This window comes from Daphnia magna, linkage group LG10, assembly GCF_020631705.1.
Source record: "Daphnia magna isolate NIES linkage group LG10, ASM2063170v1.1, whole genome shotgun sequence".
NCBI lineage: Eukaryota > Metazoa > Arthropoda > Branchiopoda > Diplostraca > Daphniidae > Daphnia > Daphnia magna.
In genome coordinates, this window is record NC_059191.1 from 7,800,853 (window position 1) to 7,827,530 (window position 26,678).

General features: G+C 41.1%; 2 protein-coding genes across 2 annotated transcripts; one reads left to right on the forward strand and one right to left on the reverse strand.

Annotated features, from left to right (window-relative positions):
• Nucleotides 1–385: 385 nt before the first annotated feature.
• On the forward strand, nt 386–26,260 carry LOC116932227 (autophagy-related protein 16-1). The gene is made up of 13 exons (XM_032940029.2): nt 386–601; nt 702–838; nt 911–1,050; nt 1,118–1,280; nt 1,340–1,428; nt 1,495–1,627; nt 1,685–1,790; nt 1,867–1,965; nt 2,030–2,073; nt 24,192–24,312; nt 24,899–25,160; nt 25,538–25,684; nt 25,764–26,260. Exons 1-13 carry the CDS (start codon nt 484–486, stop codon nt 25,864–25,866), a joined length of 1,662 nt encoding a protein of 553 aa, XP_032795920.2. The 5' UTR covers nt 386–483; the 3' UTR covers nt 25,867–26,260.
• On the reverse strand, nt 2,075–7,909 carry LOC116932142. Its single transcript, XM_032939908.2, has 5 exons — nt 7,672–7,909; nt 6,055–6,601; nt 5,633–5,972; nt 3,901–4,237; nt 2,075–3,836 (listed from the first exon to the last, which is right to left on the reverse strand). Exons 2-5 carry the CDS (start codon nt 6,521–6,523, stop codon nt 2,583–2,585), a joined length of 2,400 nt encoding a protein of 799 aa, XP_032795799.2. The 5' UTR covers nt 6,524–6,601; nt 7,672–7,909; the 3' UTR covers nt 2,075–2,582.
• Nucleotides 26,261–26,678: the final 418 nt, after the last annotated feature.

The window sequence follows — 26,678 nt, forward strand, 5'->3', positions numbered from 1 at the left end:
GAGAAATGATTCGCAGCTCAACATGCTGTTGATATGTTTATTTGGCTCACGAACTGTTTTATGTTTACTTTATTGATGTACTCTATACCACATATTATGTGCGACGAAGCCGACTAACATTCTTTTTATCGAGTTCCATTTCACTTAATTTCATGAAGGTCTCGAAAGACTGGTTTTATGATATTCGCACATTCCAACATTGAAGAACAACTTCAGTGTTGTTCTTGATTGGAATGAAGATTCATATATTTATGATGTACTTTCTTTGGATGGAAAATCTCTTCAGCAAAGGCATCGCAAAGGTAAAATAGATTCTTCTATTTTGCCTAGTACAAAATTCTGTCACGGGGAGGTGGTCACTGTCGTCGATTCTGCTTCTTCACCTGGTGGTTTCTCCGGCCTTTGAAGTTATTATAGGGGTATTCTATGGAGAACAGCGGGTAGAAAGCCTTGTTTTGATGTTTCGTTTGTTAAATTGTAAACATGGCTGGTGGTTTAGCTTATTCAAATATCGAGCTTTCAATAAGACGAGTCATATTTAAAGAAATTGAAAAAAGAAATTATCGGGAAAAGGAACCCTTCGAAATCCTCATATCCACATGTACGTCTAGTTGTTTACCTACATTCCCTAATACATTTACCCTTCTTCAAATAGCAATAAATATTATATGAGGTTTAACCATACACATTTAATTTGCTAGACAACAAGTTGTTTGATGCCGTGTCAGAACTGAGGCATGAGATTCTACTCCTTACAATCCAGAATGAAAAACTTAGGCAAGAAAATCTACAGAATGGACAAGGGACATTGGAGGGAAAAGTCACAGAAAAATCTTCAGTTAGTGAATTTCATTTTTTACCATGTAGAAGCTCAAGTGATAAAAAGATTGGTACTGTGCTAATCAATTAGGTCCTAGAGCAAAAGATATATTCCCTGCAAGAGGAACTTACAAATCTTCACCGACGTAAAGGAGAGCATGCTCAGCAAATAGTTGACCTTACCAGCAAATTACAAGAAACTGAAAAAAATCTCAACTTGAAAGAAACTTTGTGAGTCAAAATGTTTTAGCCTGAAAATGGGAAGAGGACTGATTGCATTATGTTCTTGTAATTACAGACTGTCGGAAGCAGAAACAAAAATTATTGCCTTGAAGGATGAAAAAAAACAGCTGGAGATTAGTCTTTCTGAGACTGAAGGGGGTAATCAGGTTCTTAGAGATGAACATCAAGCACTCCAAATTGCATATGCTTCCATTGAAGAAAAATTGAAAATCCTTCACGTGAGTTCATACATCAAATTTTCCGACGTTTTGAAATCTAGCCAATCTAATTTTTGCAGTACGAAAACATTGCTTTGGTGGAGAGGTTGATGGCTTATAAAGCTCATGATGCTGAAATTTTAAATAAAGAAAATGAACATTTCGTAAAGTAAGTTATTGGCTTTTCCCACAGATTGATTAAATAATATCTGAAAGTATTATGGTTGCTTCACAGAATTAAACAAGCTCAAATGCAAAAAGAGCTCGAAGAAGCAGCGAGCGAAGTAAAAGTGGTTACTGCAGACCGACTTCTTTTTGAAACACCTCTCCTTTCATCATCAATTCCCACCAAAGTCCATTCGAAATTCGTAAGTTATGCTTATAAAAGTATTAAATGCATCAGTAATACTTATATACCTATACAGGATGCTCATGAAGGTGAAGTCAATGCTCTCCAATTCAACGCTGCTGGTCGAATGTTGGCATCTGGTGGAGGTGACAGAAAAATTAAGTTGTGGGATATCGGCCAAAGTAATACATCAGAAATCCTGTAATCAGTATAGAGAAATAGATGAATTATCTTGTTTGTTGTTTGTTTGAATTTTAGATACCTGTTCTCTTCGTGGATCCCTAACAGGGAGCAACGCTGGCATCACTTCCGTTGAATTTGACGCGAATGGTTCTTTAATCTTAGCCGCGTCCAATGGTAAAAACGCGTGGTTTAGTTGTTATATGTATACATATGATAATAATATTTTCTTAAACGATAGATTTTGCTACCCGTGTCTGGACAGTGGAGGATCAAAGACTCAGGGTAAGTTTGACAAATCAAAGATCATTGTATTTCTGGGTTTTGGAAAAAAAGATACCGATACTATGTACACAAAGGAGAACAATTTTAAGGTTCCTAACTTTTAAATAAGGAAAAAGACCGTTTGCAAACACTAGGTAGTTTGATTGCACGAAAAAAAAAACCGGAGAGACAGGGGGACAGAAGGGGAAAGCATTTCATATCATAAGTTTACTAAGGAATTCTTAAGCCTAGGAATAACTGGAACAGATTGAGTGGAATATATCAGTAGGATAGAAACGCCTCATTCAGAATCGATAGAATACCCCATCACCTCGCTTTTCAAAACCCCAAATCAAGAGAAACCACGTCTGTGACTTAATGACTCTTCGGGAAGAGGGAAGGCGTTTTCTTGAACCCCTTGCGTCTCCCTGGTGAGTCACATTGTCGGGGAGGGAAACATTTTTTAGACAAAAAAATACCAACCGAGGAGATTAAAAAAGAACAACAGAGAATCTGGTGTCTGGAACGCTTTAGAGTCTTCGTGAGTAACCGGCATTGCTCGGGTTGTAGAGCTGGTGGAGGTTGTTGACGGCTACGTCCACCATTGTCATATTATCTTGTTGCTTGGCACGCCTCTTTCTTTGCCAGATGTAAGTCCAGGCTACAATGATGACCAATTGGGCGGCCAAGAACAGAGCTCCAGCAATGATAAGGCCCAGCGTGTTGATACAGCTGCTTCCCGACAATTTCTCTTTGATAAAAACTTCTGTCAACGAAGTATTGCCGCCGTGCTTCAAATCGTTAATGAACGAGTAGTGGTTTCTCTCTTTTTCCAATTCCATCACGCGGTCGGACAAATCGGCTGCTGGTGGTGGGTTGAATCTGTCGACAATTTCGATCGTTTGAACAACGAGGACCTCTTCGTTGCTAGCGTCGCGTCTTTGACGTGCCAGAGCTCTTCTCTTGCGACCGTAAGAATCGAGAAGACGAACGTCACCAGTGTAGTCCGCAACGTCGCATTTGACCGGTTCGCAGGAAGGTAGGCAGGGTGAGACAAGAGCGCGGAATTGAACCTTGTCTGACGATGGGAATTTGAAAGCGTCGAATGCGCTCAGAAGAATCTTGCTAGATTCAACGGATTTGTCAATGACGCCCATGATGCTTGGATCGGTGGGGCAACCGCGGTCATCGATCAGCAAAATTTCGTTGCTGTCGACACCATCCAAGGCGACGAGGTCGCGAACGAAGATCTCGTACGGGCTGTTTTTGTCGACGATCTCGAAGCGGAGGTCGAGGGCATCACCAACTTGAGCGGAAGGCACATCGACGCCATCTTTGGAGGTAACACGCATGACGACATTGGGACCTTCGACGACGGCCTCTTCGCTGAGAACTGGAATAATATCGCCGGTGATCTCCAGGTCGACTTGGTTAGAGACGCTCTTATTTCCCAAATCGTATTGGCAGTGAACGGAGAGACCCAAATCAGCGCTAGTAATGATGCGATCGTGGTGTTGGAGAATGATGTCGTTGGAGTATCGGCCTTGTCCGTCTTTGCGAACGTTGCATTCGATGTCGTTGTAGGCCATGCGGAGTTCGAAATCAAGGCTTGCTGTGACGTCGTTGACGCAAGAATTGGGGCTGCCTTTAGCGTAGATTTTGCCGTTAAAGATTTTGCTGGTTCGGATTTTAGCCACCATGTCTCCCGATCGGCAATCGATCGTAACGTTGTAGCATGAGCTCAATTCGTAAGTGGCTGCTCCGGCAATCTCCAAATAAGGTTCCTAAAAGCGTTCGTCATTTTAATTTTTGTGTCGACGATTGGGCAAAGGTAAAGAAATTGAATACCTGAATGTTGGTCAGAGTGGCCAAAGCGTGATGGCTAAGACGGCACACGTTCTCGCCAGTGTCAGCGTAATCGAAAGAGTGGCAACGGTAGGGTGCGGTGAGGCAGAGCTGGCGGCAATCATCGATGGTGCTAACGTCTTGGAAAACAGAGTCGACGGTCTTGAGGATGCGGCCTTCCAATTTCTGGAACTCGCAAAGCTTGACGGGATCATCGACGCAGTTGTTCTCCATGTAATCAGAGCTGCTCGATGGTTTGAAGGCTCCTGTTCCAGCCATGGTGTGACGGTCCATGTCGGATAGTCGGCAATCGCCAGTGACGTTGTTGAAATTCACCGATCTTTTAGAATTGAAATCGAAAACGAGAAATGTTGAAAATTGCGCTCCTTGTTTTCCGTATGGCGTAGGAAATCTACGGAGCGTTTCCACAATTTTCCCCCTTCAACGGGATAAGCGGGGAAAACCTGTTTGCTGGCTATAACACTTTCGTTTGGTGAGAAATCGCACCAGATGGTACCTTCCCTCTTCTTTTTTCTAAAGTCTCATCGTTGCTGGCTATGTCATTTCAGAATAGAACTAAACGATGTCTTGGTCGAGTGAACAACCGCCAACAAGGTCTTTTCAAGTTCGCTGCACTTTAAATTCTCGCCACTTGTCGTCAATATCGAATCTTTTGTTTTCCTCTCTTCTTTTTTTTTGGCTGTTGTGTTGTTGTTGTTTTTTTTTTTAACGTTCATTTCGGGCCGATAATTTTGTTTTTTGATCCCAAAGACGAAAAATCAACGACGAGGAAGATGAGAAATAAACTTCCCGTTGTTGGTTTTATTCGCTCTTCTACTATTTTAGATTGTTTGGGTGTGGTAACAGTTACGTCGTTAAAGCTTTCAACGTCTATTGAATTCTTTTTTTGAAGCACCTGTCATTGAATAGAGTTAGATACGGCGGTGGTCTGCAAAGTGCAACCTGTTGCAGATGGCCCCGCCATCCAGTACGCGCGTCTTTAAAGCGCATCGCCATAAAGACTCGAGACAAAATGGAGTCATCCAATTTCGCGGAATAATTCGAAGCTCAATTAGGAATTCTTTCCTTGTTTGCAATTCAGAGCGTCTATGATTGAAACTGTTAATCTTTTCGGGGAAACAACAACCGAGACCCTTTGAATATCAAATTTGGAACCGAATTCCTGCGAACAAAATGTTTCAAGGGAGCAATTAGTGCTAGAAACTGGTAATTGCGTGATTGCTAGTAGAAGGCAAGTGTACTAATCGGGATTTAGACATGTGGTCGGCGTGTTTTAACGTCTTGTAGCAACAAAATTGATCAAAGCTATCTCTATTCTTTGAAAATGTGATCCTCTTTTTTTTTTTTTTTCTTTTCTTCCTCAGAATATTCTTTTTTCTTTGGGTGTGGGTATATCTATTTTGCAATGCCATCTCGATTGAAATAACGACTGGAGTCTGTGAGAAAATTGTCGGTTTTTGTTACAGGCCTGATGGTCAGTTACGCATCACCGCCTGTGAAACATTTTGCCTTGGCGAAGACAAAAATGGAATTGCCGTGTGTGGGAAACACCGGTTTCTCGCTAGTTTATATGCAATTAAGCCTCTTTTTTTTTTTTCTTGTTCTTGAAAATAGTCATTTTTCCTCCTTCTTGTTTGTTGCTTTTTTTTTTCTATCCTTGTTCATCGCTTGATCGATTTCGGGATCATTGAAAAGATAAAAGAGTCAAACTGACCTGCATGTAAATTCACGTTCTCCGAGACAGAGTTCTTCGCAGGCCTGGCGGTTGGCAACGCGACGACGGCGTTTAGCTAGGGCTTCTAATTCGTAGCCTTGGACGCGTTCGAAACTCCAAGCTCGATTACAAACGGTGTTGGCACCGACTGGCTCGGCTCGGCTGGTCGGCAGACGTTGCGGCCTCAGCGGGGAGTTGCGCTGGCTCGGTGGGCTAATGCGGAGAGCTCCACGGCCGTCAGTAATGGACTCGACGGGTTCAGTAGGGCCGACCGTAATGCGAAGGCAATTCTTTTGAACGTACAAAGTGAAGACGGGGAATTGCGAAGTTGTCAAAGCACCTGGGGACGAACAAAAAGTAATGGCATTTGAGTTTGCCATCGGTAAAATTCAGAAAGAAGAAAGTGGCAAATGAATTGCTACCTGGCATGGAATCGGCGTTGGAGCTGAAGAGGACGCAGAGTCCAGTTTCGTAATTGATGGACTGACAGCTAGCGTTTTGCCTACATGTCTGAATACAGTCTGTTAGCATGAGCGTGCCCGGTTGCGAATCGAGCATGTCCGCAGGTGCTGAATAGACGTAGCCAGTAATGAGCTCGAAAGTCACGCTGTCCTCCGGACAATTTAAACCGGCCGTAGCGGGCGAAGTGGACGAAAACGAAGGTCCCGACGTTTGCGGCTGGGATTCCGGCTGCTGTTGTGGTGTGGCCGAAGTCGTAGCGATGCTAGTAGATGAACTCAAATTGGCGGGCGTGGTTGGGACTCCGCTCGTTTCTTCGGTGTCGGTGAATTGGCCCTCGGCTAGACCGATCATCCCGGCGATCATGATTACAAGGATGTAGGTAGCCGACCACACCAGGTGCGATGCCGGCTGACGTCTTTGTTTAGCCATCTGTCGCTTCGTATGGGAATCGCTGTTTTCAAATAGGCTCGCAACTCTCGATTTCTTGAATCTCTCTGCTATTTCTGCCTAATTTTTGTTTGGAAGGCAAATCACATTTTGAATTAACTCACAAAGAAAAATCGTTTTTATGCAATGTCTGTTTTAGCATTCAGCACGCGTAACCGTTATACTGAACTTGAGCAATCGCAGTGTCATCGGACTGAAAGAAAAACCTAAAGAGAGCCCTAGATGTAGGGTATATACTCCTTCGTTATAGAGTCCTTTCCCTTTCTTGTTGTTGGTTAAGGACTGACCGTTTCAAGTGTCCTTGCTCTATCGGGTTCAAATCCCGCAGCTATAGCTTCGACTCAGTCAAGCGTTTCTTTTGCTTTTGTCTTTTGTTTCTTTTTCTATCTACAATTTGAGCTATTCCTCTTGCCCGCCTCCCGCGCAAGTCGCCCGTGACGGGTGAAGTTTGTCTTTCAGTGTCACATCAAGTGAAGAAGAAAACCCCGAGGTGGTTTGCAATAGTTCTTCTCTATTACTTTTCTATTTTTTTTTTGGCCAACAACTGTTAACAAGACACTTAGATGCCTTAAAAACAAAGTTTTTTTTTTTTTTAGTCCAGAAGAGGACAAGGAACGTAGTGATTAGTAATCGCAGTGCTTTTATTTCTTGCATGACGGATCGTTTGAAAGTCTAATGCACCTGTGTTTACTTAACGATAAAAAACTTGCGCTCAGAGGTGATTGACCGATCAGTCTATTGACGTAGTTGAATTTTTTTTTTTGTCCAACGTTCCCTGGTCTAGCTGTAAATTAAGAGTGATGTCCAATTTTTTAAAATTTCAGAGAACGATTTCCAAGTATTAATCAAGAAAGTATCCGTAACATGTTTTTGCCCTTTCTTTTGAACTAGAAATGTAAACCTCTTTTTAGCTCATCTGAATTCGCTGATTCAATTGAACTGGTTACTTGATCTTTAAAGGAAGAAAAAGAGCCCCTTGTTTTTTTCTAGGTACTTGTGTTTGGTACGCAAATTTTGAAAGTAGATCTAGGCTCGACGCAGCCAGTTAGAAATGAATTTTTACTCTACTACTTTTGGGAGAAGAAAAATGGGATTGCGTGTTAACAGGGATTGTTGTGAATTCAGCTTACCTTGCAAGGTCGTAGTGGCAGAAAGTGTTCCTCGGCTGCTTTTGGTCGCAATTTGAATTCGATGTCAAACTGAAGTCGCAAAAACTTTAGGGAATCCAATCGAAATGTTCACCTCGATGGCCCAAATAAATAAAAGGATCAAAACTTGTTGTCTTGTACCCTAGATGATTGAATAAGAGAGAGCACCTCTTGAAGAGAGGACTGTTCGAAAGATGTTGTTGGAATGATGAAAACTCCTTCGATACCGGTTCTTTTTATATCGTGAGCCGAGTGGTACCGCGGGCGCATTGGAGGAAGTATCACTGCGGCGGAATGCCCTCTTCCGGAATTACGGCACGAGGATGTTCCTCCTCTTTTGCCGTCTTTTTTCTTTCTTTTCTTTTTTTTTCATGGTCAAGGTTCTTGACGTCAGAATACCTCCCAACCTGGGGGCTTTTCTTTCTTCCTTCATTCGTTCGCCCGTCTCCAAACAGCCAACCAGCAATGTTTCGGCCGTCCGTTCCAGCCCTCCCCCGCGTTGTTGTTCTAGTCGCTACGACAACTATCCTTATCCCTTGTCGACGGTGTATTCGACCGTCATATTTGATAATTCTGTATTTTATTTTATTTTTTTTTTAAATCTTTTCGAATGCCTTGTTTTTTTTCCCATTCCATTTATTTCGGGTTGACGAAACAATCCCACCGTCGTCCAAAGTGTTTTCGTTTAATTCGACGTGTTGTTTGCTTACACTGCATGCCTTAATTTAAGGAGCATTGGCGTCGTTTTTTTTTTTTTTTTTAAGTTGACCGTGCGTCAACAAAATCCCGGGGAGGTCAGTTACCTGCTCGAGCGTTTAGGCCAACTACCCCTCCACCTTACGAAGAGTACGAGGCCGTCAGCGTGCGTGTTGTCGCTAAGCTACCGTAATCTTTTGATTGTTACGATTCTTCTTTCTACGGAGTCTTGGAAATGACACAGTCAACTTGTCCCTCCTGACATCTGGCCATACCTCACTCTCTTTTGTTTTGTCCCCCAAAAAAACGAGTAATCCAACACATGTTTGTCGGTATTCCCTTTCCTTCGTCCTATTCTCGTACGACCCATTAAACGACGTTTAAATGAAATAGTCTTTTTAAAAAAAGTGGCTAGTTCGTCGCGCATCTGTTGGCGTACTGGAACTTTCAGTTCATTTGCATCCTTGTTCCATATAGTGTTGGAACTTGTCACTTTTGTGTGTGTGTGTGTGTGTTACATTGTCTCCGCTCATTTGAATTGAAAGAGGATGCGCGCCTTTTCTCTGTTTAAATTCAAATTGCGTTTCAGCAGCCGAGCCATACAAAATGACTTAACGTAATTGAGATTAAAGCCAACAACATGTTGGAAAACGTTTAAAACAATAGAGCGAGGATAACGGTGACTGTCAGATCAAGTCGCCGTCTTCTCTTATTATCGGTTGCGGTATCAATTTTCTTCTTATTGTTCGGCCGGTTCCACTGATTACTCACTACGCTGGAACGAAATGATTTCAATCATATTTGGCGAATCGAGTACGGATGGACAATTCTTTGATATTGTTTTCTTGCCTGCTGTACATTTTGTCCATCACTCGACACTGTATCGTTACATAATAAAAATGAAGGGAAAAAAGAAAAATGAAATGGGCAGTTTAAAAAAGAAAAAAAAGCCTGGCCAGTGCCAATAACCTGCTGGACAGGTGGGTTGGAACGGAAGGAGACAAGGCTGTTGCCTCAACTGGTGGTGGTACATGGTGTGGCATTTTGGTGCGGTTGATAGAATACCTTCTCGCCGACTCCACCAGAACAAGACGAAAAAAAAAACAAACTTTCCGTCCTTCTTGCCCGCGCGCGCGCACCTTCTATTCCCATGCCTGTGGTTGAGAAATAAAGTCCAAGTCTTTTGGTATCGAATAAGAGACGGTCGCGGCCGGTTACCCATTTTTCGACGGGTGTAAAAGGAAAAGAAAAATTCCTTCCCCTTTTTTTTATTTTACAAGGTTTCAAGAAATACCTGATGAAATAACCGCCATCGTTCCGAAAGGGTCAATCAATGTAACGGTCATTGGGTATATTTCTTGTAATCCTCTTACTGTATGTATATGAGCATATAGAGGATACGTTACGGATGATAAACCGCTGGTCAGTCTCTGTCTCTCTCTTAAACTTGACGACGCATTGAATGACTGGAAATCATCGCAGCGCGCTGGACGGTTTATTTTTGTTAGCCTTTTTTAGAGTAACGCGAGTTATTTACAGTCGGCTGAATCGGCATTTACTCGGCGCGTTCCGTTTCTCTCGCGAAATAGTTTAAAAAAAAACAACAACAAAAATTACGGTTCTTTTTGCTTTTTGATTGGTGTCATTGGAAAAATAAAAAGGCTAGTGATAATTTGTCGATTTATTGATTTATTTGTTCACCTTGAACTTGCCGCGGTAACAATTAAAAGGATTTCGGCTGTTCGCGTTTTTCATTGGATTCTGAGACTACAATTCTTTATCGAAATGCGGAGGGGAAATAACAATAGTGCTCCTTTGCAACAGCAACCCGTTGGCGTGCTGGTGATTAATGATTCCCAACACACACGGCGAATTCAGGAACAAACACCAACTGGCGTCGTTCTCTGGAGCCACCTTAGCCTTGGGTGACGGATGCCCGCGCAATTATACAATGACGAGGAACGAAATTCTAGCCGAAGGAAAACTTTAAACATTTTGTTTTGAAAAGAAAACGAAAGTTTGTTTCAAGTTTCTTAAAAATGAAGGATAACTACCGACCGTCCGAAATGATGTCGACAATTCTTTTTAGTTCTAGAATTGAATCGAGTTAAAAAAAAGATGATTCGTGCATTTCGGTGCCGTGATGGAATGGGAGGGCTATAATAGATGGCACAGATAGCAAAATGCTGCCAGCTGTTTCCTAAAGCTTGTTTGCTGTCTGTAATAATACTTAACACCCATGTCTTTCACCCCGAGAAATCATGGCCGAAAAGAAGAAGATCGTGAAGATGACCGCGCACCAACTGCACGTTGCCTTCCTTTATTTTTTTGTTGTGGGTTCGGGAAGGAGTCTGTTGTTGCCGTTTTGTTTGTAGATTTTCTAGACTTTGTCTTTGCAGAGGGCCCAGTTTTCACGATTGCTAAACACCCGAAATAGTTCTTTTTATACCGTTGAATAATTGAGGCAGAAATGAACGAACACAATCGTAATTCAACCGAACTCCTTCTCCTTGTTCTCGACATTCCAATTTTTGTTAGGAAGGAAACCAAAAGCAAAATGAAACCCAAGTCAATGTGAGACACAGAAATATTCTGGCAGTGTTTTCTGTGGTAACACCTGCGTGAGAATTTTACAAAAAATGAAGGACCGGCGGGCTAACTTGCGTCCCTCATCCAATTCTTAAAGCTGTCCAAATCGCATCCACATTAAATCAGAAAAATGTTATTTCCATTTTTTTTTTCTTTTTTTCTGGTTCGCTTGTTCACGCGCTTTCGGGTGGGATTTTTCTATTTTTGTTGTTGTTGTTGTCTGGGAGCCTTGTCTGTCTCTGATCTTGGCCTTAATAATGAGAACATGGTTGAACATTGGGGTGGAACTCGACAGAAAATCAAGTTGTTGTGGTGTATCAACTGGCGGGCATTTATATTGTCATGGGCACATCGATTGACTGTGGAATTTATTTGTCTGTGGTTCGTAACTGTCCCTGAATTGTCTCTTATCGATTTCTTACGACAGCCATTCTTTTTTTATTTATTGAAGTCTTCATATTTTTTTTTTTTTTCAACTTGCGGTTTTGTATTCGTACTCTATAAATGTCAAATTGTCGATCTTTCAATCAACTAGAATAGGAGAAACTCTCATTGAAGAGGTTGAGTGTCAAAGGGAAAGTTGACGGAGGACTAGCAAAAGAAAAGGGAAAGACAGGGGATGAACAGGAGGGAGCGATGTCCGGCCTCTATGTCTATCACCGCTACTCACACAAATCATTGATTGTGCTTGTTTTGATTGTGCCTGTTTTTACTTTTAGACTTGTTCTTATCGTCAACAAATGCATTCTTCTTTATTTGCGCTTGGCCGATTTATCTTTCAGTTGCGGCGCGTAGCCCATTCGTTATAGAGCGTTCGACGTCGGTCCTTGCAGTCGAAACAAATCTGCCTATACTACAAAAAAAATTTTAAAAAAAAGAGGGCAAAAATGTCAAAATTTTTGAATTATCAAAGAATTAATAAAAACCCGAAATGGTTGACATCCATTCATTACGTGTCTCTCTTTTTTTTCTTCAGATGACGCGTTGGTCTTTTCTTGTACCATTTCATTGCGGCCGATGACTCTTGATTTAGTTAGACAAATGAATGTTTTAAAAAAAGATGGCTGTTAAGACTCTCTGTCGCTACCGTTCAAGCAAAACATTTTATTTTGGTGTGACGCCTTTTTTTTTTGTCTCTTGTTGTCGCAACATTCTCCGTCTTTTTTGTGTGTGTATCCTTTTTAATTCTTGGTCTAGACTTCTTTCGTTTCAGCGCGAATGCTCGTGATAATGACCCCTAGATTTCCTTGATTGGATTTGTCCGGCTGTCCATCTGTCGTGTGCTCTTGTCGCGATTAATGATCCTTATTTGATTTACTACTTCATCAGGGAAAAATATCATCAAACATTTCACCAATGCGCTTCCTTCGATCCACCATTTTTTGAAACCTCCTCATTTGCATTTTCAAATTTTTATATTTGCTGATGATTACAGAGCAAAGTTACCGGATGTGAGGCATTGGCCATCGCATTCGCTCCTTCTTGAAAAAATATATTTTCTTTAACTTTTTCTTTCTTACCTTCCCCTCGAGCTTTTATTGCAACACTTACTCGTTGAGGTTCTCAAAATTTATCGCCTAACTGTTCTTTCTTTTTCTTTTTTTATCTTTTTGAGAACGAGAGTTAAGAGTTAGTGAAAGGGTTAGCAAATGTGTTTTTAAAACAAGTTAAACAACTTCCAAGTCCTAAATGAAATGGCCTCTTCCACATGTTTTGAATGTCATTAAGGGGACGAAGAAAGTGATGCCGATGGACTCTGATGAATAGAAGAATAAATAGCGGGTCTCGAGGTTGTTGTTTTGGCACAAGTTTTTTTGTCAGGTATTAAATGTTTGGTTTGTTTGCGTGTGTCTTCGTGAGCCTGGTGAAAGCTCTTGTTCAACCGGTCACGATAACCGGACAACAACTCGATGTCTGCATATACATTCGAATGTCAATATTATCGAACGGACGACGTTGTTATTTAAACATTAGAAGAAAAAGAATGACAATATCTTAAATCAATAAAACAGCCGTGTCCATTCTTCTTTTGGGTACCCCCAACTGCGTCGACGATGACGTTGCATTTTGTTTAGTCTTAACATGTTGCTCTTTTTTTTCTTTTCTTACCTTGAAACTATTAGATAGGTGATTGAAGTTGGGCAAAGAAGAGTACCTAGACCTTGCCATTGCGTAACGCCTTTTTTTTTTTTTACCGGTCAATTTTTCTTTTTTACGTCAATGCCCTAAAGTGACCGAAGCTACATATATATAGGGCTGCATTTTTTCTTTTACAGCAGAGGCGTTGAATCTATTTTTTTTTTATTATTGACACTCTTTGTTGTATAATGTCAGCGAGATAATCGTTGGCTTCAATAAACACCGCGCCCGCTACGCATCCGGTATCCGTCGACAAAGTATATTACACATCTCCAGTAGATATATACATTTATGTCCCGTATTTTGATGTGATCATCATTTGAAACTGCTGCGTGTCATTCGCACCAAAGAAATCAAGATTTTTATTTTTTTTTTGTGTGTACGAATAAGAATCAAAAGCTGTTCCTTATATTAAGTGCCAAATAATCTGAGTTGAAAGATGCCGTTGTGCTGGACGTTCCGTCTTTCAATTGTACTCTGATGATGGCGCATTTTCTTTAACGTATTGTTCAATAATCGGCCAAGTTGTTTTTGTTGGTGGGTGCTATATCACGTTCGAACAACCTCGTGATGTCCCTCTGTAAAGAAATGAATTCGGCTGCGGATGGACTGCGAGAGACACAGAGGGGGTGACCACGTTTTTCTCACGCACAGCTCGGGAAACTTGCGGTGGTCCTTAAATAAAATATTGTAGACGAGGGAAAGAGGGGGGAAGACGGTAGAAGAAAAAAAAGAAGTCATGATGATAAACGAAAGAAGAATCTTGTTGGCTTTTTATGTCTTGTCTTTTCTGGCAGTCCATCAGAATATGGGGGGGGGGAAGAGAGGAATCTATTCCCACCTGAAGGTGGTTGACATTCCCCGCTGGTCAATACCCAACGAAGGTTGTTATGCGGTTCGTAATGTCATCATCATCGGCATTTGTTTCCTATAGTTTGTGCCATGGAAAACAATAAATACCGAACGAAATAGAAAGAAAGGAAGAAAATCCAGTAGGACAGGTACACAGTAATGTTAGAAGCGTTGATTAAATTGTACAGTTAGAATGGCCAGGGTGAACTCCACGAGTCACGACCGCATATGAGAAACATACAGGACACATGCATGTTTATTACATGGCAGAGCGGATCAGTTCGATGATTCTTTAGATTCATTCGGTTCCGGTTTGTGTAACTTGCCCGACATTCGTATATACCCGTCCAATCGGCTTCTCACGATAGCGGATCAAGCAACCAGTTAACCGGAAAAACATTTTTTTTTTTTTTCCATTCATATCGATTTGTAAAACGCGTTGTAGGGAATAGTTGAACAGACACACACACAAAAAAAAAACTTGTCGTGAATGTTGTCAACAAAACACTTCGTTTTGCGTGACGGACTTCCAAAGTGTTTGACTATATGTGTGTGTTTGTTCAATTGCGCAGAGAGAATTTAGCGCTAGCAGATTTAGCAGCAATAGTTGGTCCAAGTCGATAAACCTACTGGTTGAATGACCATAAATAGCTGGCTCTGTTAGCTTTGTGCGGTTTTTATTTTTGTTAAATCCGACATGTTTTATGTACTTGCACCAGTCTTGATCATTGGCGCGGTGCTATTCGGTAAATTTTTCGAAAACCTGTTGGCCGGCTCTTCTTTCCCGATCACGCATCAGCTAGAGGTTATTTCAAGGGCCTCCCCTTTAATTCCCCTGAACATTTCATTTCAGCATAGCAATTTGCCAAAGAATGCCACAAATAAGAAAACCTCGCACTATTTGTTGGAAAACCTGTCTTTAAAAAAAAAGAATTTTTACATTGCCCTTGTCAAACAAAAAATCAAGAGCGTCATTCCGTTAATTGAATTCAACCAAACAGCATGATGTGGCCAAAAAAAGGGCGATGAAACATGGGCCTGTACCTGTTTTCCCTTTTTTTTCTTCTTCTTCTAATATATTTCTAGTAGCCCATTGATACACACCTGTGTGTATCAACAGCCGACGTGTTTGCGATCTTGATAAAGAGCGTCGGGAAAATACGATGATAGAGCTCCTCGATTTTCTGTGTTGTTAAGGCTTAAGAAAAGTCGTAACGAGGTGAATAACCGCCGACGTTCGTGAAATGCTACCGTCTCTCTCCGCTTGGCGATGATGCAGCAAAGCCGACATTGTACACTCGAATTATTCCTCGGATGATGTGTTTACCTTTTTTTTTTACTTTTTTATTACTACCATGTTCGTTGGAAACAGATCTCTGTCGTCGTTCCTATATGGGAGTGTTTCAAACGACCGTGTGATGACGACGCGCTCGACACGGTCGGCGATTACGCGTGCCCGAAAGGCACCTCAATAGCGACATGATTAGTATATCAAAATTGCGAAGGCGGACGCTAACCATCTGATGAATATTTTAGCGTGTCGTCGCAGAAGTAAATGATTCGCCTCGTCTTCCTCGTCCGTGTTTTGTTGTTGTCTTATAGCGTTAAAGATGTGCTGACAATAGATGACGGAAGGTTAGAGAACCCGTTTACAGTTTGTTTTTTGTTTTTGTTTTTTGTTTGTATTGTTTTACTCTTCGCTTGTTGTTTTCTTATTATTATTTTTCTTTTACAAGAGATCCGTTTTGATCCATCCTCGATCATAAGAGAAAATTGAATTTGCTGGGACGTGTCAAACAGGACGATGTGTTTGGAGCCATCAGTTTGTGTTTTTTTGCTTTTCCAAAATTTTCTGAGAAAGTTCGATCTTGTTATAGAGCAAAGGCATCCGCTTCTTCGCGTTCTTTCTCCTTGTTGGCGCTGACGACGTTTAAATGAAGAACAAGCCAATTCCGAGAATCGATTTTTTAATTGGCCTTCTTCATTACGCTCGCTTTTAAGTGTGGTAGCAAAAACTATTGTAAAGACGAAACACCTGCGGGAGCTGTTATTGTTCTCCACTCCACCATTCCCCCATGACGAGAGACGTGGATAACACGAAGAAATTATTAAATTGCAAAAAAAGGGTTTCGAAATCATTTTAAAAAAATCCCTTTTTTCATGTTGTAGAGAAGATTAGGCAAATTGTGTTTACTTTTTGGCAATCATTTTCTCACACTATTAACCCGAGCAACATTTGATGTTAAAGGAGAGAAGGAACATGATGTTACTTTGTCAGAATGTGTCCTTATCGCTCTCACACACACAAAATAAGCCACCGAGCGCCCGGAAGAATTTTTTTGCTGTTTGATACGTAAATTATCTTTCGTAAATGATTGAGCGAAGAATGGCACGCAATTGCATTTATTTGTCTGCTTTACGTGGCCAGCAGTAGTGACGGATGGCGTTGACACGCCCTTTTAATTGGATGTGTAGATAACTAGGTAACTTTACCGTCCCTTAGTTGTGCCGGTCTTGACAGCATTTGTGAACCTTGTTTCCTTTCGTTTCTCGCCCATTCGTCTCTTTGTCTGTCTCCTCGTTGATCGTAGACCACAAGTGTGCGTCTCTCTTGTTTGCCTGTGACGAGTTAATGCGCAGAGTGTGTGATACAAGAAAGAAGAATCGTCTTTTTTCTTGTTTTTGAATCCTTCTTTTGAGAGGCTAGTCACTCGCGTTGTATGGTTTGGAGACCGTGAGAAACGAGGAAAAAGATTCACGCGGAAGTGCCCACCAATTTTATTTATTTACATTCCTTTTACCAACCGGCCTGCGCCGCCCAATTTTTAGCCGGAAGAAGAGACTCACGCGGGAAAAATAAATCTAATTTTTTTTTTTTTTTAAGGGGGGGGGGGGGGAAGGATTTGTTAAATCTTTTCTCCAATTGTCGCTTTGTCCAAATCTCTTTCGAGTTAAAAGGACGCCCACCCCGCTCTATTTCTTCTATATTCATTTGTTCTTCGAATAATGGACTCAACTTAAGAATTGTGCATCTATAAGGTAAACAGTCTCTCGGTGTCGAATTGTTTGCACACTGGTGTGTGTGTGTGTGTGTGTGTATACATGGCATAACGGGTCGTATTCCGGTCATCTAACCTATTGTGTTGTATATACTTGTTCCGGCCGGTGACGCATTCAACCAACGGCCCACCATCAGACCGCATTTGCCCGACCTTCCGAAATCAACCAAGCGGTCAGGGGGAGCGCCCTGTGCTCGCTCAATGTCTTCTTCTTTTTTTATATTATTATTATTGTTATATTTTTATTTCTTATTTTTCATAAGCTATTCTTCCTTTTTATTTGTTTTCTCTCACCGTGAGTTGGAAGTTTCTTGCCTTTGCATCTCTTGTTATGACTCTGCCAGGGCTCCGTCACGCTGACCTTCCGACCAACTTGAAACAGCAGTTTTGCGCGATTCTTACCTTTATGGAAGCTATTCAAAAGTAATCCGATTTCACCCCTGCCGATTTCTATGGCACTATTCGTTTTTGTTTTTTTTTTTTTTTAATTTTATTATTCAAAGTTAATGACTTGGTCTGTCATGTGGAAAAGGTTTATTGCTACGCGGTAGTGATCGATATTGATAGCATCGATTTAACAACAGGTCGTTTATCAACGCTGGTGCCGTTACGCGGACGGTGTGAAATCAATGGAAGAAAAATGGACCGTTTTTTTTTTTTTCTCCTTTTTCTTTTTATTCTCATTTTTTTTTTTTTTTTGGTACCATTGGCTGATTTACGTCAGGATGCACGTCACAGGGGGTCGTCGTTGTTTTATTTGTACAACTTGTCGATTAGCGAATCCCAGGCAACGAACTTTTGCCTGGCGGTTGGACATTCGAATAAGAAAAGAACTCGCGGCAAATTTTTCGAATAGTATAATGTTCTTAGATTATAACGAGAACATTTTTGTTTTGATTCGTTTGTTTACTTGGAAAAGAATTGGCAGCGTGAGCAGAGGTTGTGCGCATTCGTGACGAGAGGTGTGTGTGAGAACGGTCACAGGGATGGACGGCAAATGCACGCGGGAACAAGACTTACGATTGCGAGCGTATAGTAGCCTACGTATGTGACGAAAGAAGCTCATCGGGAAATTTCTCAAGCGTCAGATTTTTTATTTTATTTGATTTTTTTTGGCTTGTTTATTTGTCGTTGTTTGTTTCCTTTACCAAACAAAACAAGACGACAACTGGACATAGCGGATCGGGTCCTTTTATTTAGCTAACATAGCACGCGTCTCAAGCTCGCGATCACAAGAACGGAATTCGTTTTTATTTTTATTTTTTCTCTTTATCCTTTTCATCTTCTTGTTAGTTACGTTCCGTATGATTGCCATCTTCCGTTATGGCCGTCTTGTTTCATTTCACTTTCGTAGTATAAAGAACAAAAGCGATCCGTTAATTCGCGATGGGTGGCAAACGCAACCCTTTTTTCTTTTGTTATCGTCACCTCGTTCTATTGGTCCATGTTCCATTATCGGTCGTTAAAGCAAGCGCGATTAGTCGAGTTAAAACCATTTTGCTGAAACGATTGTGGCCACTTATGCGTCTCGTACAAGCCACGCCGTTTGAAAAGTGTTTTTTTTTCCCCCCGTTCATAGCCATCTTGGAAAAGTAGTGCTCTGATTGAAAAGGTTTTCTATTTCACAAATTATTTTTTTTTAAGAGTCTAACGAACTTTTGCTCTAACGCGTTTGTTTATCGTCACGCGCATGGTGGAAATCCCATCTTATTTTTTTTTCATTTCTTTTCTTTATTCGCTTGAATTGTCTTTTGTGTGTGTGTTTGTGTGTTTGCGGATAAAAGGTGAAGGACATTTCGAAGCTCAAAAAAAAAGACAGTGAAAAAAAACACAATCGTTGAGGCACGACATACCCCCCGATTGGAATAGAATCGATCGAATAGGTTTGCGACCAAAGAATTTTAAGGTTAGTCTTAGTCATTTCCTTCGCCACCAACAGCATTCAAAAGCTATTCCTAAGTCAATATAGGATAGGGATAGAAAGCCCAGGTGGTGGAGGACTCTATTCGGTTGATTTGCTTAGCATTAAATAGATGCGTCGTTAAAAAAATAAAATGAGGGGTTGGTAGGAGGTTACACGAAATGAGAGAACACGAAAAAAAAAATAGTAGCAATGAGTTTTGAAATAAAAATGAAATCAGTTTTCGGTTGAAATTCTGACGTTCGGTAAGCGCGGAAGTTGCGGTCATTTTTATCCATCGCTAAATAGACCTGAGGGTGTTTGCTTACAAAAAGTGAGAGCGTTACGTGAAGGCTTGAATCGCCGTGGAAAAACACATCCTTGGCTCGAGGCCATCCGTGACCGCCAGTTTGGACGATGCGTTCAAATTCGCTTTCATTTGAATGTGATTTTTTCATGTTTATCTCTAGTTCTACACGCCGTTACGTCCATTATTGGATTATTTGGTTGTGCCTGCGATTTTAGGGCAAAGAGTGAAATGCCCTCGTTATGGGACACTTCATTTGTACCTTTTTATTTTTAAAAAATTCCGCGTTTTGAATCGATTCGATAAAGAGAGCAAGTGCGGAGCTGTCCATGGGATAGCAATGTAATTTGATGACACTCCTGCCCTCTAGCTAACTTTTCATTATATAGCCTACATACGTTTTTTTTTTTATCATTTTGGATAATTACATTTATTCTTTTCTGGCCGTTTGAAGGACGTCTGCGTTTATTCCATTCCGTCCTCTGTGGTTTTTGATCACGTCCGAAAATACTGAAGATGATTGCTGTCGGTTGATTCCAATTGAGTTGAATTTTTCGGGGAAATGGGTCCGTACTGTAATATAGTTTAAAGCTGTCTGGGTCGACACCCTTCCTTGACTAAAAACTCCATTAGTTATATTAAAGAACAACTGAATTATCTGCGAAAAAAGTAAATAAAAAATAGGCAAAATCATTGGCGCCAGCGAGGCTGCGTACAACAAAAGTAGCCCTTCGTCATTTAACAGCTTTGCTCGTTAAAGTGGAGGGAGAACGTAAGGGCTATAAAGAAATACGAACTCGATGAAAATGAGCTATTGTCGGCCGAAGCTATACTATTCCTCGAGAAAAGAAAAGGGAAATTTCATTACATTTCTATCCACCTTCTGGAACGCTTTACGACCGTGTTATGCTATTTTATAAAATGGTAGAAGAGAGATAAAAGCAAAAAAAAAAAAATGGCAAATCAAGTTTAAGTTGAGATTTTTGAAAAAAATAAAATTAAAAAATAAAACACTGGCCAAATCCCATTTGGTTCCAGTCAATTTCCGGTGTCGTGTCCACTCGACCAGTAGCACTCTATGGACATTCCAGTCAGTTCCTGTGCGTATTATAATTATAACTATTTGAATGGATTGTCCTTTTGAGTACGCCGTCGCCTGTGTTCGAATGCGTGGAACTCGGCAGGTGTTGTTGCCGACGCCTTTGGTCTTTTACGGATGCCGCAATCTGCATTTTTTTTTTTTTATTTTTACATTTCTCAATGCCATTGTGGTGCGTCATTTTCTCTCTATTAGATGCTAATCTGCATCTAATTTCACATGTCTATCGCTTAATGTAATTGTTTGTCATGGAAACTTGTTCATTCACTTCCACAGGGGACAATAGCGCGCTATTTTCTTTAATTGATTTACTTTGAGATCACTCAAATGCCTTTCATTTTACTCTTGAAAACCATAGAAATCTGTGGGGAAAAAAAAAAAAAACAACAAAACCTTTCAATAGTCCTGTCCTGAAAGGCTCTTTTCGTTTTTAACGTCTACGACGTGCCGATCTAAACACGTGAAATAGATAGTTTTAGACGTTCCGGCTTAAAAAAAAACTGTCTCACGAAAGATGGATACTCTTCTTAGTATACCCGCTTCAATCTGCACGATCTTCTTCACTATTTTGAATACCTTCTTTCGCATTCAACTGTTTTTCTAAGATTGGTGGACAAGATAGATGCGTGTGACTCGTCGTGTCTACGTGCACGGCAGGGGGACATGAAAAAAAACCGCAGCGACAATGGAATGATAAAAAAAAAAAGAACTTGGATTTTTTTTTTCGGTTTCTTAGTTAAAGCCGCCAATGAGCCGCACAAAATTGCGTTTTTTTTTTTTTTTTGTTAGTCGAATCGCCTATTTAAAAATCCGGAATGATTCCGTCCAGTAGAAGAAGGTGGGGGGCTTTTATTTCCTTTGAATCGCTGCCCAGCAAATGAAAGTGAATGAAATCCTTGCTAGTCCTTAATTTTGTGTTGTTGGTGAAAACCCATCGTCACGGTGAGAACGTCAAGAGATGTGTTGCATCGTTTATCTTCGCCGACATTATCGTTATGACTGTTTCATTCACACACATGCAGACCGATAGGAAGTGCACAGTTCCGTGCCAGTACGGAGCGGAAATGCCCAACGCTTCATTGACATATCGAAAGAGAAGGAAAAAAAAACAAAACAAGCAAAACGAAAATGGCGCACTCTTAGGTGAATGTACTTGGTGATGATGAGTTTGTTTAGCTCGAATGACTCAGCAAAGGACTGTAACGGTTAATATTAGCTCTCTTCTTGAGAAAAACGTGTTCACAAGGTCATTCCCTTTGACTTCCAGTAACGAAATAGCCAAAACCGTAATGGTTTCCAATCTTATTGCATTTTCACGCGACGGACGGAAATACGCATCCTTTTACCATCAATTTGTTTTCCCCAATTGAGTTCACATTTTTCCTCCTGCTTAGTTTGAATCGTTTCACTTGGAATGTCCGATAAAAGTTCGGCCAGTCAACTGTCGGTAGTCCAATTTGTTTCATTTGGTTGATGCCCTCTTAAATGGCGTGACGGCGATTTCGGTGTACCTAACTGTCCGTTTGAAGAACCTGAAAAAAGAAAAATCCCAGGCAAAAACGAAATTTTTAACCAGAATATGCGTGTACGTGATTTGGCGTGAAGTGCGCGCCAACCGAATTTTTGTTTTTTGTTTTATTGTCATCTTCTTTCGGTCATTTCATTTCTCGGACTTGAATGAACGGAAGTCGATGGATGATCGTCAAATTCAGGGTGGAACGGATTGGCAGAAACGCTGTCGTATACATTTCGCTAACGTTTAAGCCACTGCGTTCAACAGGGCGTTGCCAATCAGTGACAATGCCACGAATAGTTCAGTCTCCCCCGCGTAACTGTTTAACTTCATGCCTAGTTTTGCTTATAATAATCAATGTCAATCGTGGGATGAGACACCGTGTAAACGGTTGACGGAACGATTGTGAATGGCGCAACAGGTCCGCAGCACAGCGTATGAATTCTGTCACCGACTAACAGGGTTTCGCATGACCAGACGTGAGAAAACGCGACATTGATAGTATCGAATTGGCTTGGTTTCCATCAAACAGTTACGTCAGCGAATTGAAAACGCTCCACTATTTGTTGCGTGCCTCTCGCACGGTCAGGTTAACTCTGTGGTCATAGATATTCCGCTGCTTGCACTTACTGGCCCAGTTATTGTTGTTGTTTCCTCTCTTTTCACGTTGATCATTTCGCTTGACGAGGTTAAACCGCTCTGTCAACACAAAAGATCCGTCAGTCTGCAGAGACAGGCAGGCCGTGTAAGAATGGCCTAAATATTATTATTATTATTTTTTTGTTGTTGTTGTTGTTGTTGTTGAAGCTAGCCTTTATTTGATGTGACTAGCTGTTCTTTTGGCTGCATTTCTTGTCCGTAGCAGAACAATAAAAAATGGGAAAAGGTAGAAGAAAAGCCAAAGAATATTACAGGCAACAAAAAGACCTAGGATGCGTATACAATTGACTCATCTAACGAGGACGAAAAGCAGTTGCAATTTTGACGTCAGCGATTCTCGTCAACATTTCTTTTTATGTAACGGCAATTAAAGTTTCTATTTAGCAGATTGGATCATGAAGGCCGGTCAATGCACAGGGAAAAGCTGAAAAACGTGAAGAATGATAACATAGGGCTTGAACCTTACAAAGAATTGTTCACGTCACCTTCGGGCGTTTAAATATTCGGCAAGTAGATATTTTAAAAAAAATCAAATAAATTCGTTCTCATGTTTCCCTTTAAAACGGGATAAGTGTCGTTCACTGAAATAGCAAAGCAATTCTTTAGCGTGGCAAATTTCGCTTCCCAACTTCGCTTCCGCGAATGTTGCTAATGTTCCAGGAAACAGACCGAGTATTGTGATGTCCATTCATTTGCCTAACTCATGGGATTTTCCTTGCCATTGCATCGATCTCCATTATTTTATTTTTACAGGAGTTCCCTTCTGGTTTCAATTGACAAAGACGGTCCTTTTAAAATAATCATCTCATCTAATAAATGTTTTGCTTAATCTAGCAAACAAATCCAACCCTTTTTTATTTGCCGTCTGTTCGTCGTAGATGATTAAAGGACACTCCCATCAGCTGTTCTTTTTCTTTCCTTATTTGTTTGATATGCCGTCATGTTAGCGGTGTTTTCCTGTACTCTTCTAGTCATCCATATTGAGCTGATAATTAGTTGAGCTACTGCTGCAGACGTAGATCTTGCAACATGTCTTCCACGGGATTCGATGTTGCGTACCGAAGACTCGTTCCAGGAAATGCTAGTGCGGGTGAAGGAGTTTCGAGCGGTTTCTTCTTTGGTTTACGCTTGACGTTGGATCAAACTGCAAACGACCAATACATTTTCGAGATTAGGTGAAAACGAACGGATCGCAGACACCGCAAAGACAATAGATTGCGTCTGTTAGATTCACATCAAACTGTAAGTTGAGGCTTCTATGATTTTCGACGTCGTTATTCATAAATTTCACAAGGGCTTTTTTCGCTATCCGTTTTCAGTTAGGGCGGACATATGACCGCCTTCTTCTTTTTTTCTTGTTTGTCGTGGGAAAAGCTAAAGAAAAAGAGGGGGTTATTAGATGCTCAAGACATACTTGTATACCCAAACAGCCACGCAGTTCACGACATTCTAAATAAAGGACTGTTGAACTTGTGTATATTCTTACATCCTCCCTGTTGTGTCGGAGAGACAATTGACCCTTTCATGGGATAGTTATCATGAACGTAATAAGTGTTGTGCAAGTGTCATTTCTTAACAATTTTGGGTTGTTGAATTGTCATGTCGTTGTTTTCGTCGTGTACTACAACACTTTTTGTGTGTGTATATTTTCTAAATATTTATGTTCGTTTTTCTTGTGTTTGTAACAGCACACGTTGACAGGGCACAGCGGCAAGGTTTTGGCGGCTCGATTCATGGGCGACACGTCGATGGTCGTCACGGGGAGTCACGATCGTACTCTGAAGATTTGGGACCTGCGGTCTAGAGCGTGTAAGTTGATCGTACATTTTCAGGTTTCGTTGGACGTGCATTCGACCAAGAAACTTCCAATCAATTAATTGAAGTGGATCCAATTTTGGGACACTGTTTTCGATAGTTTCCTAGCTGGTGGCGTACGGCTTTTTACAAAAATAGATAGATGCTACACTTTGGATATAATTTGAAACGCACGCCATACTGTATTTCATCCTTGTCGGTAACAGTACAGACACTCTGAACAGCGACACAAGTTGCTGGTCAATAAGAGTTCAGCAGGATGTGGTCACTGTGGCCGGCCCTAGGTGGTAGCCGGTTCATTATGTACCTCGATTTGGTTTAACGAAACGTTACCTTTTCTTTCCACCACAATCCGATTTCAAATGATAGGGGTCGTAGAAATGTTGACACTGTTGACGATTGAAAGTTATTGTTTCTCTTGGCCATTGACTTCGCCCTTCGACGAAAAATCAAGGGCGTTCACGCGATGAAACTTGCATTATTTCTACAACTCTTCTGTCTTATTGATTCGGATATCTCCGACGGCGCAAAGTTTTAATGTTTTGTACGTCATATTTTACGTTTGTCGTAACCACAACAGGCATTGCGACAAAGTTTGCTGGTTCCAGCTGTAACGACCTGGTGACAATCGACGGTGTTCAAATTCTATCTGGTCATTTCGACAAGAAAATCCGTTTCTGGGATCAGCGTTCAGAAACCAGTCACAACGAGATCCTCCTTCAGGGTAAAGTCACCTCGCTGGACCTGTCCCGCGATCGCAATTACTTGCTGGCCTGCGTCCGTGACGACAGTCTCGTCACCATCGATTTACGGATGAACCAGAAGATTTGCAATTCTTTTACGTGAGTATAATCGCTTCTCTCTTCAAACCGCTTCAAACTAACTGAATTGGAGAACGTAATTCAGTGCGCTTGAGCGACTCTTGAGTGCCCGCCGGTTCAACGTCCAGTAGAATGCGCTGATGTGGCCACATTCAACAGTACCAAGTTTAATTTATTGGCTGCTGCTAACGGTTCTAGCGGCTAGTATTGCCGCGTGCCTTGTGCTTTTCCTTTTTTGTTCTGGTCACTGTAGCAATCCAATCTCCTCGAACGGTATTTGGTTCTCCAAACTAGTCATTTGCGTTGCATGCTCTCCCTTCTGAGTGTGGCTAATTCACATTTTAAAAAAAGCAATAACACTTTTACTTCTTCGACGTTTTGTTTGCGACTCAACGCAGTGATGACGAATTCCACGTGGCATGCGATTGGAACCGAGCTGCATTCAGCAGCAGCGGCGAATATATTTCGGTTGGATCGACTGATGGGACCGTCTTCATTTTCAATACTTCTACAACCGTTGTCGAACAGAGACTTAAAGAGCACAGGTAATATTCTAAATGCTTAATCAAAGCTTTAGGCTGACGTGTATAACGTACACTTTTTTTTTTCTTGTTTTTGTTTTAGCTCTGCCGTGATAGCTGTAGCCTGGCATCCGAGCGACTTTGCTTTAGCTAGCTGTGATAAAACCAAACGAGTGGTTATTTGGACAGACGGTGGCTACAATTAAAACAAATCGCGAACTGCACCAGCTTCCGTCTGTGCAGTTCTTTTGGATTTTAAACTGGATTCCGTCGTTGCCCGCATCGTTATTTTCGGAATGTAAAAGCTTCCTTATAATTAGGCAACTCAAAAACCATAGTTATATTACACACAGTTATCTTTTCTCGCACTCAATATGTCTCATCGAGCACCGGTAATTTTTGTACGCTCCATTATTTCAGACTGTGGTGCGTAGCCTCGATTTCCTGCTCGGCCAAGATGCCAATGTTTACCATAGATGATGTTTAATGAAGATGAATTTTTTAAACCCTCCAATTGGAGTGGATTTGAAGCTCACCTCATGACCATATTAAATGAATCTTGAGGTATAAACAGAAATAGAGAAATGTTGACGATATTGATATTTGGGCCTGTTTTTGTTTTGTTTTTTTTATTGGCGTTCCCTTTGATTGTGTAAATCGAGTTTCCTAAAAAAAGATGTACCATAAAATTCTTTATATCATTTAGTGATTTAAGCAACGGGCGATTCGATGCTTTGAAGGAAACTATTACGGTGGAAACAGAAAAACTCTAATTTTTCATTGCTTTGATTTTATTAATCCAAAGATTTCACCTTTTCGAGCATTCAAGGACCGAAGTTGAAAGCAGTGACAAAATGTATTGGAGAAAAACCATCGTAGAAAGTAAATGACAAAAATTTTTAGTGCTGCCAATTTTGGGTACCTCAAAAACTTGTGGTGTAATTGGGGTCCTCCATTAATCTTCTTACCTTCCAAGCGAGAACGCGGACATTGGTATCACCTTGTAGAGCAGATAACG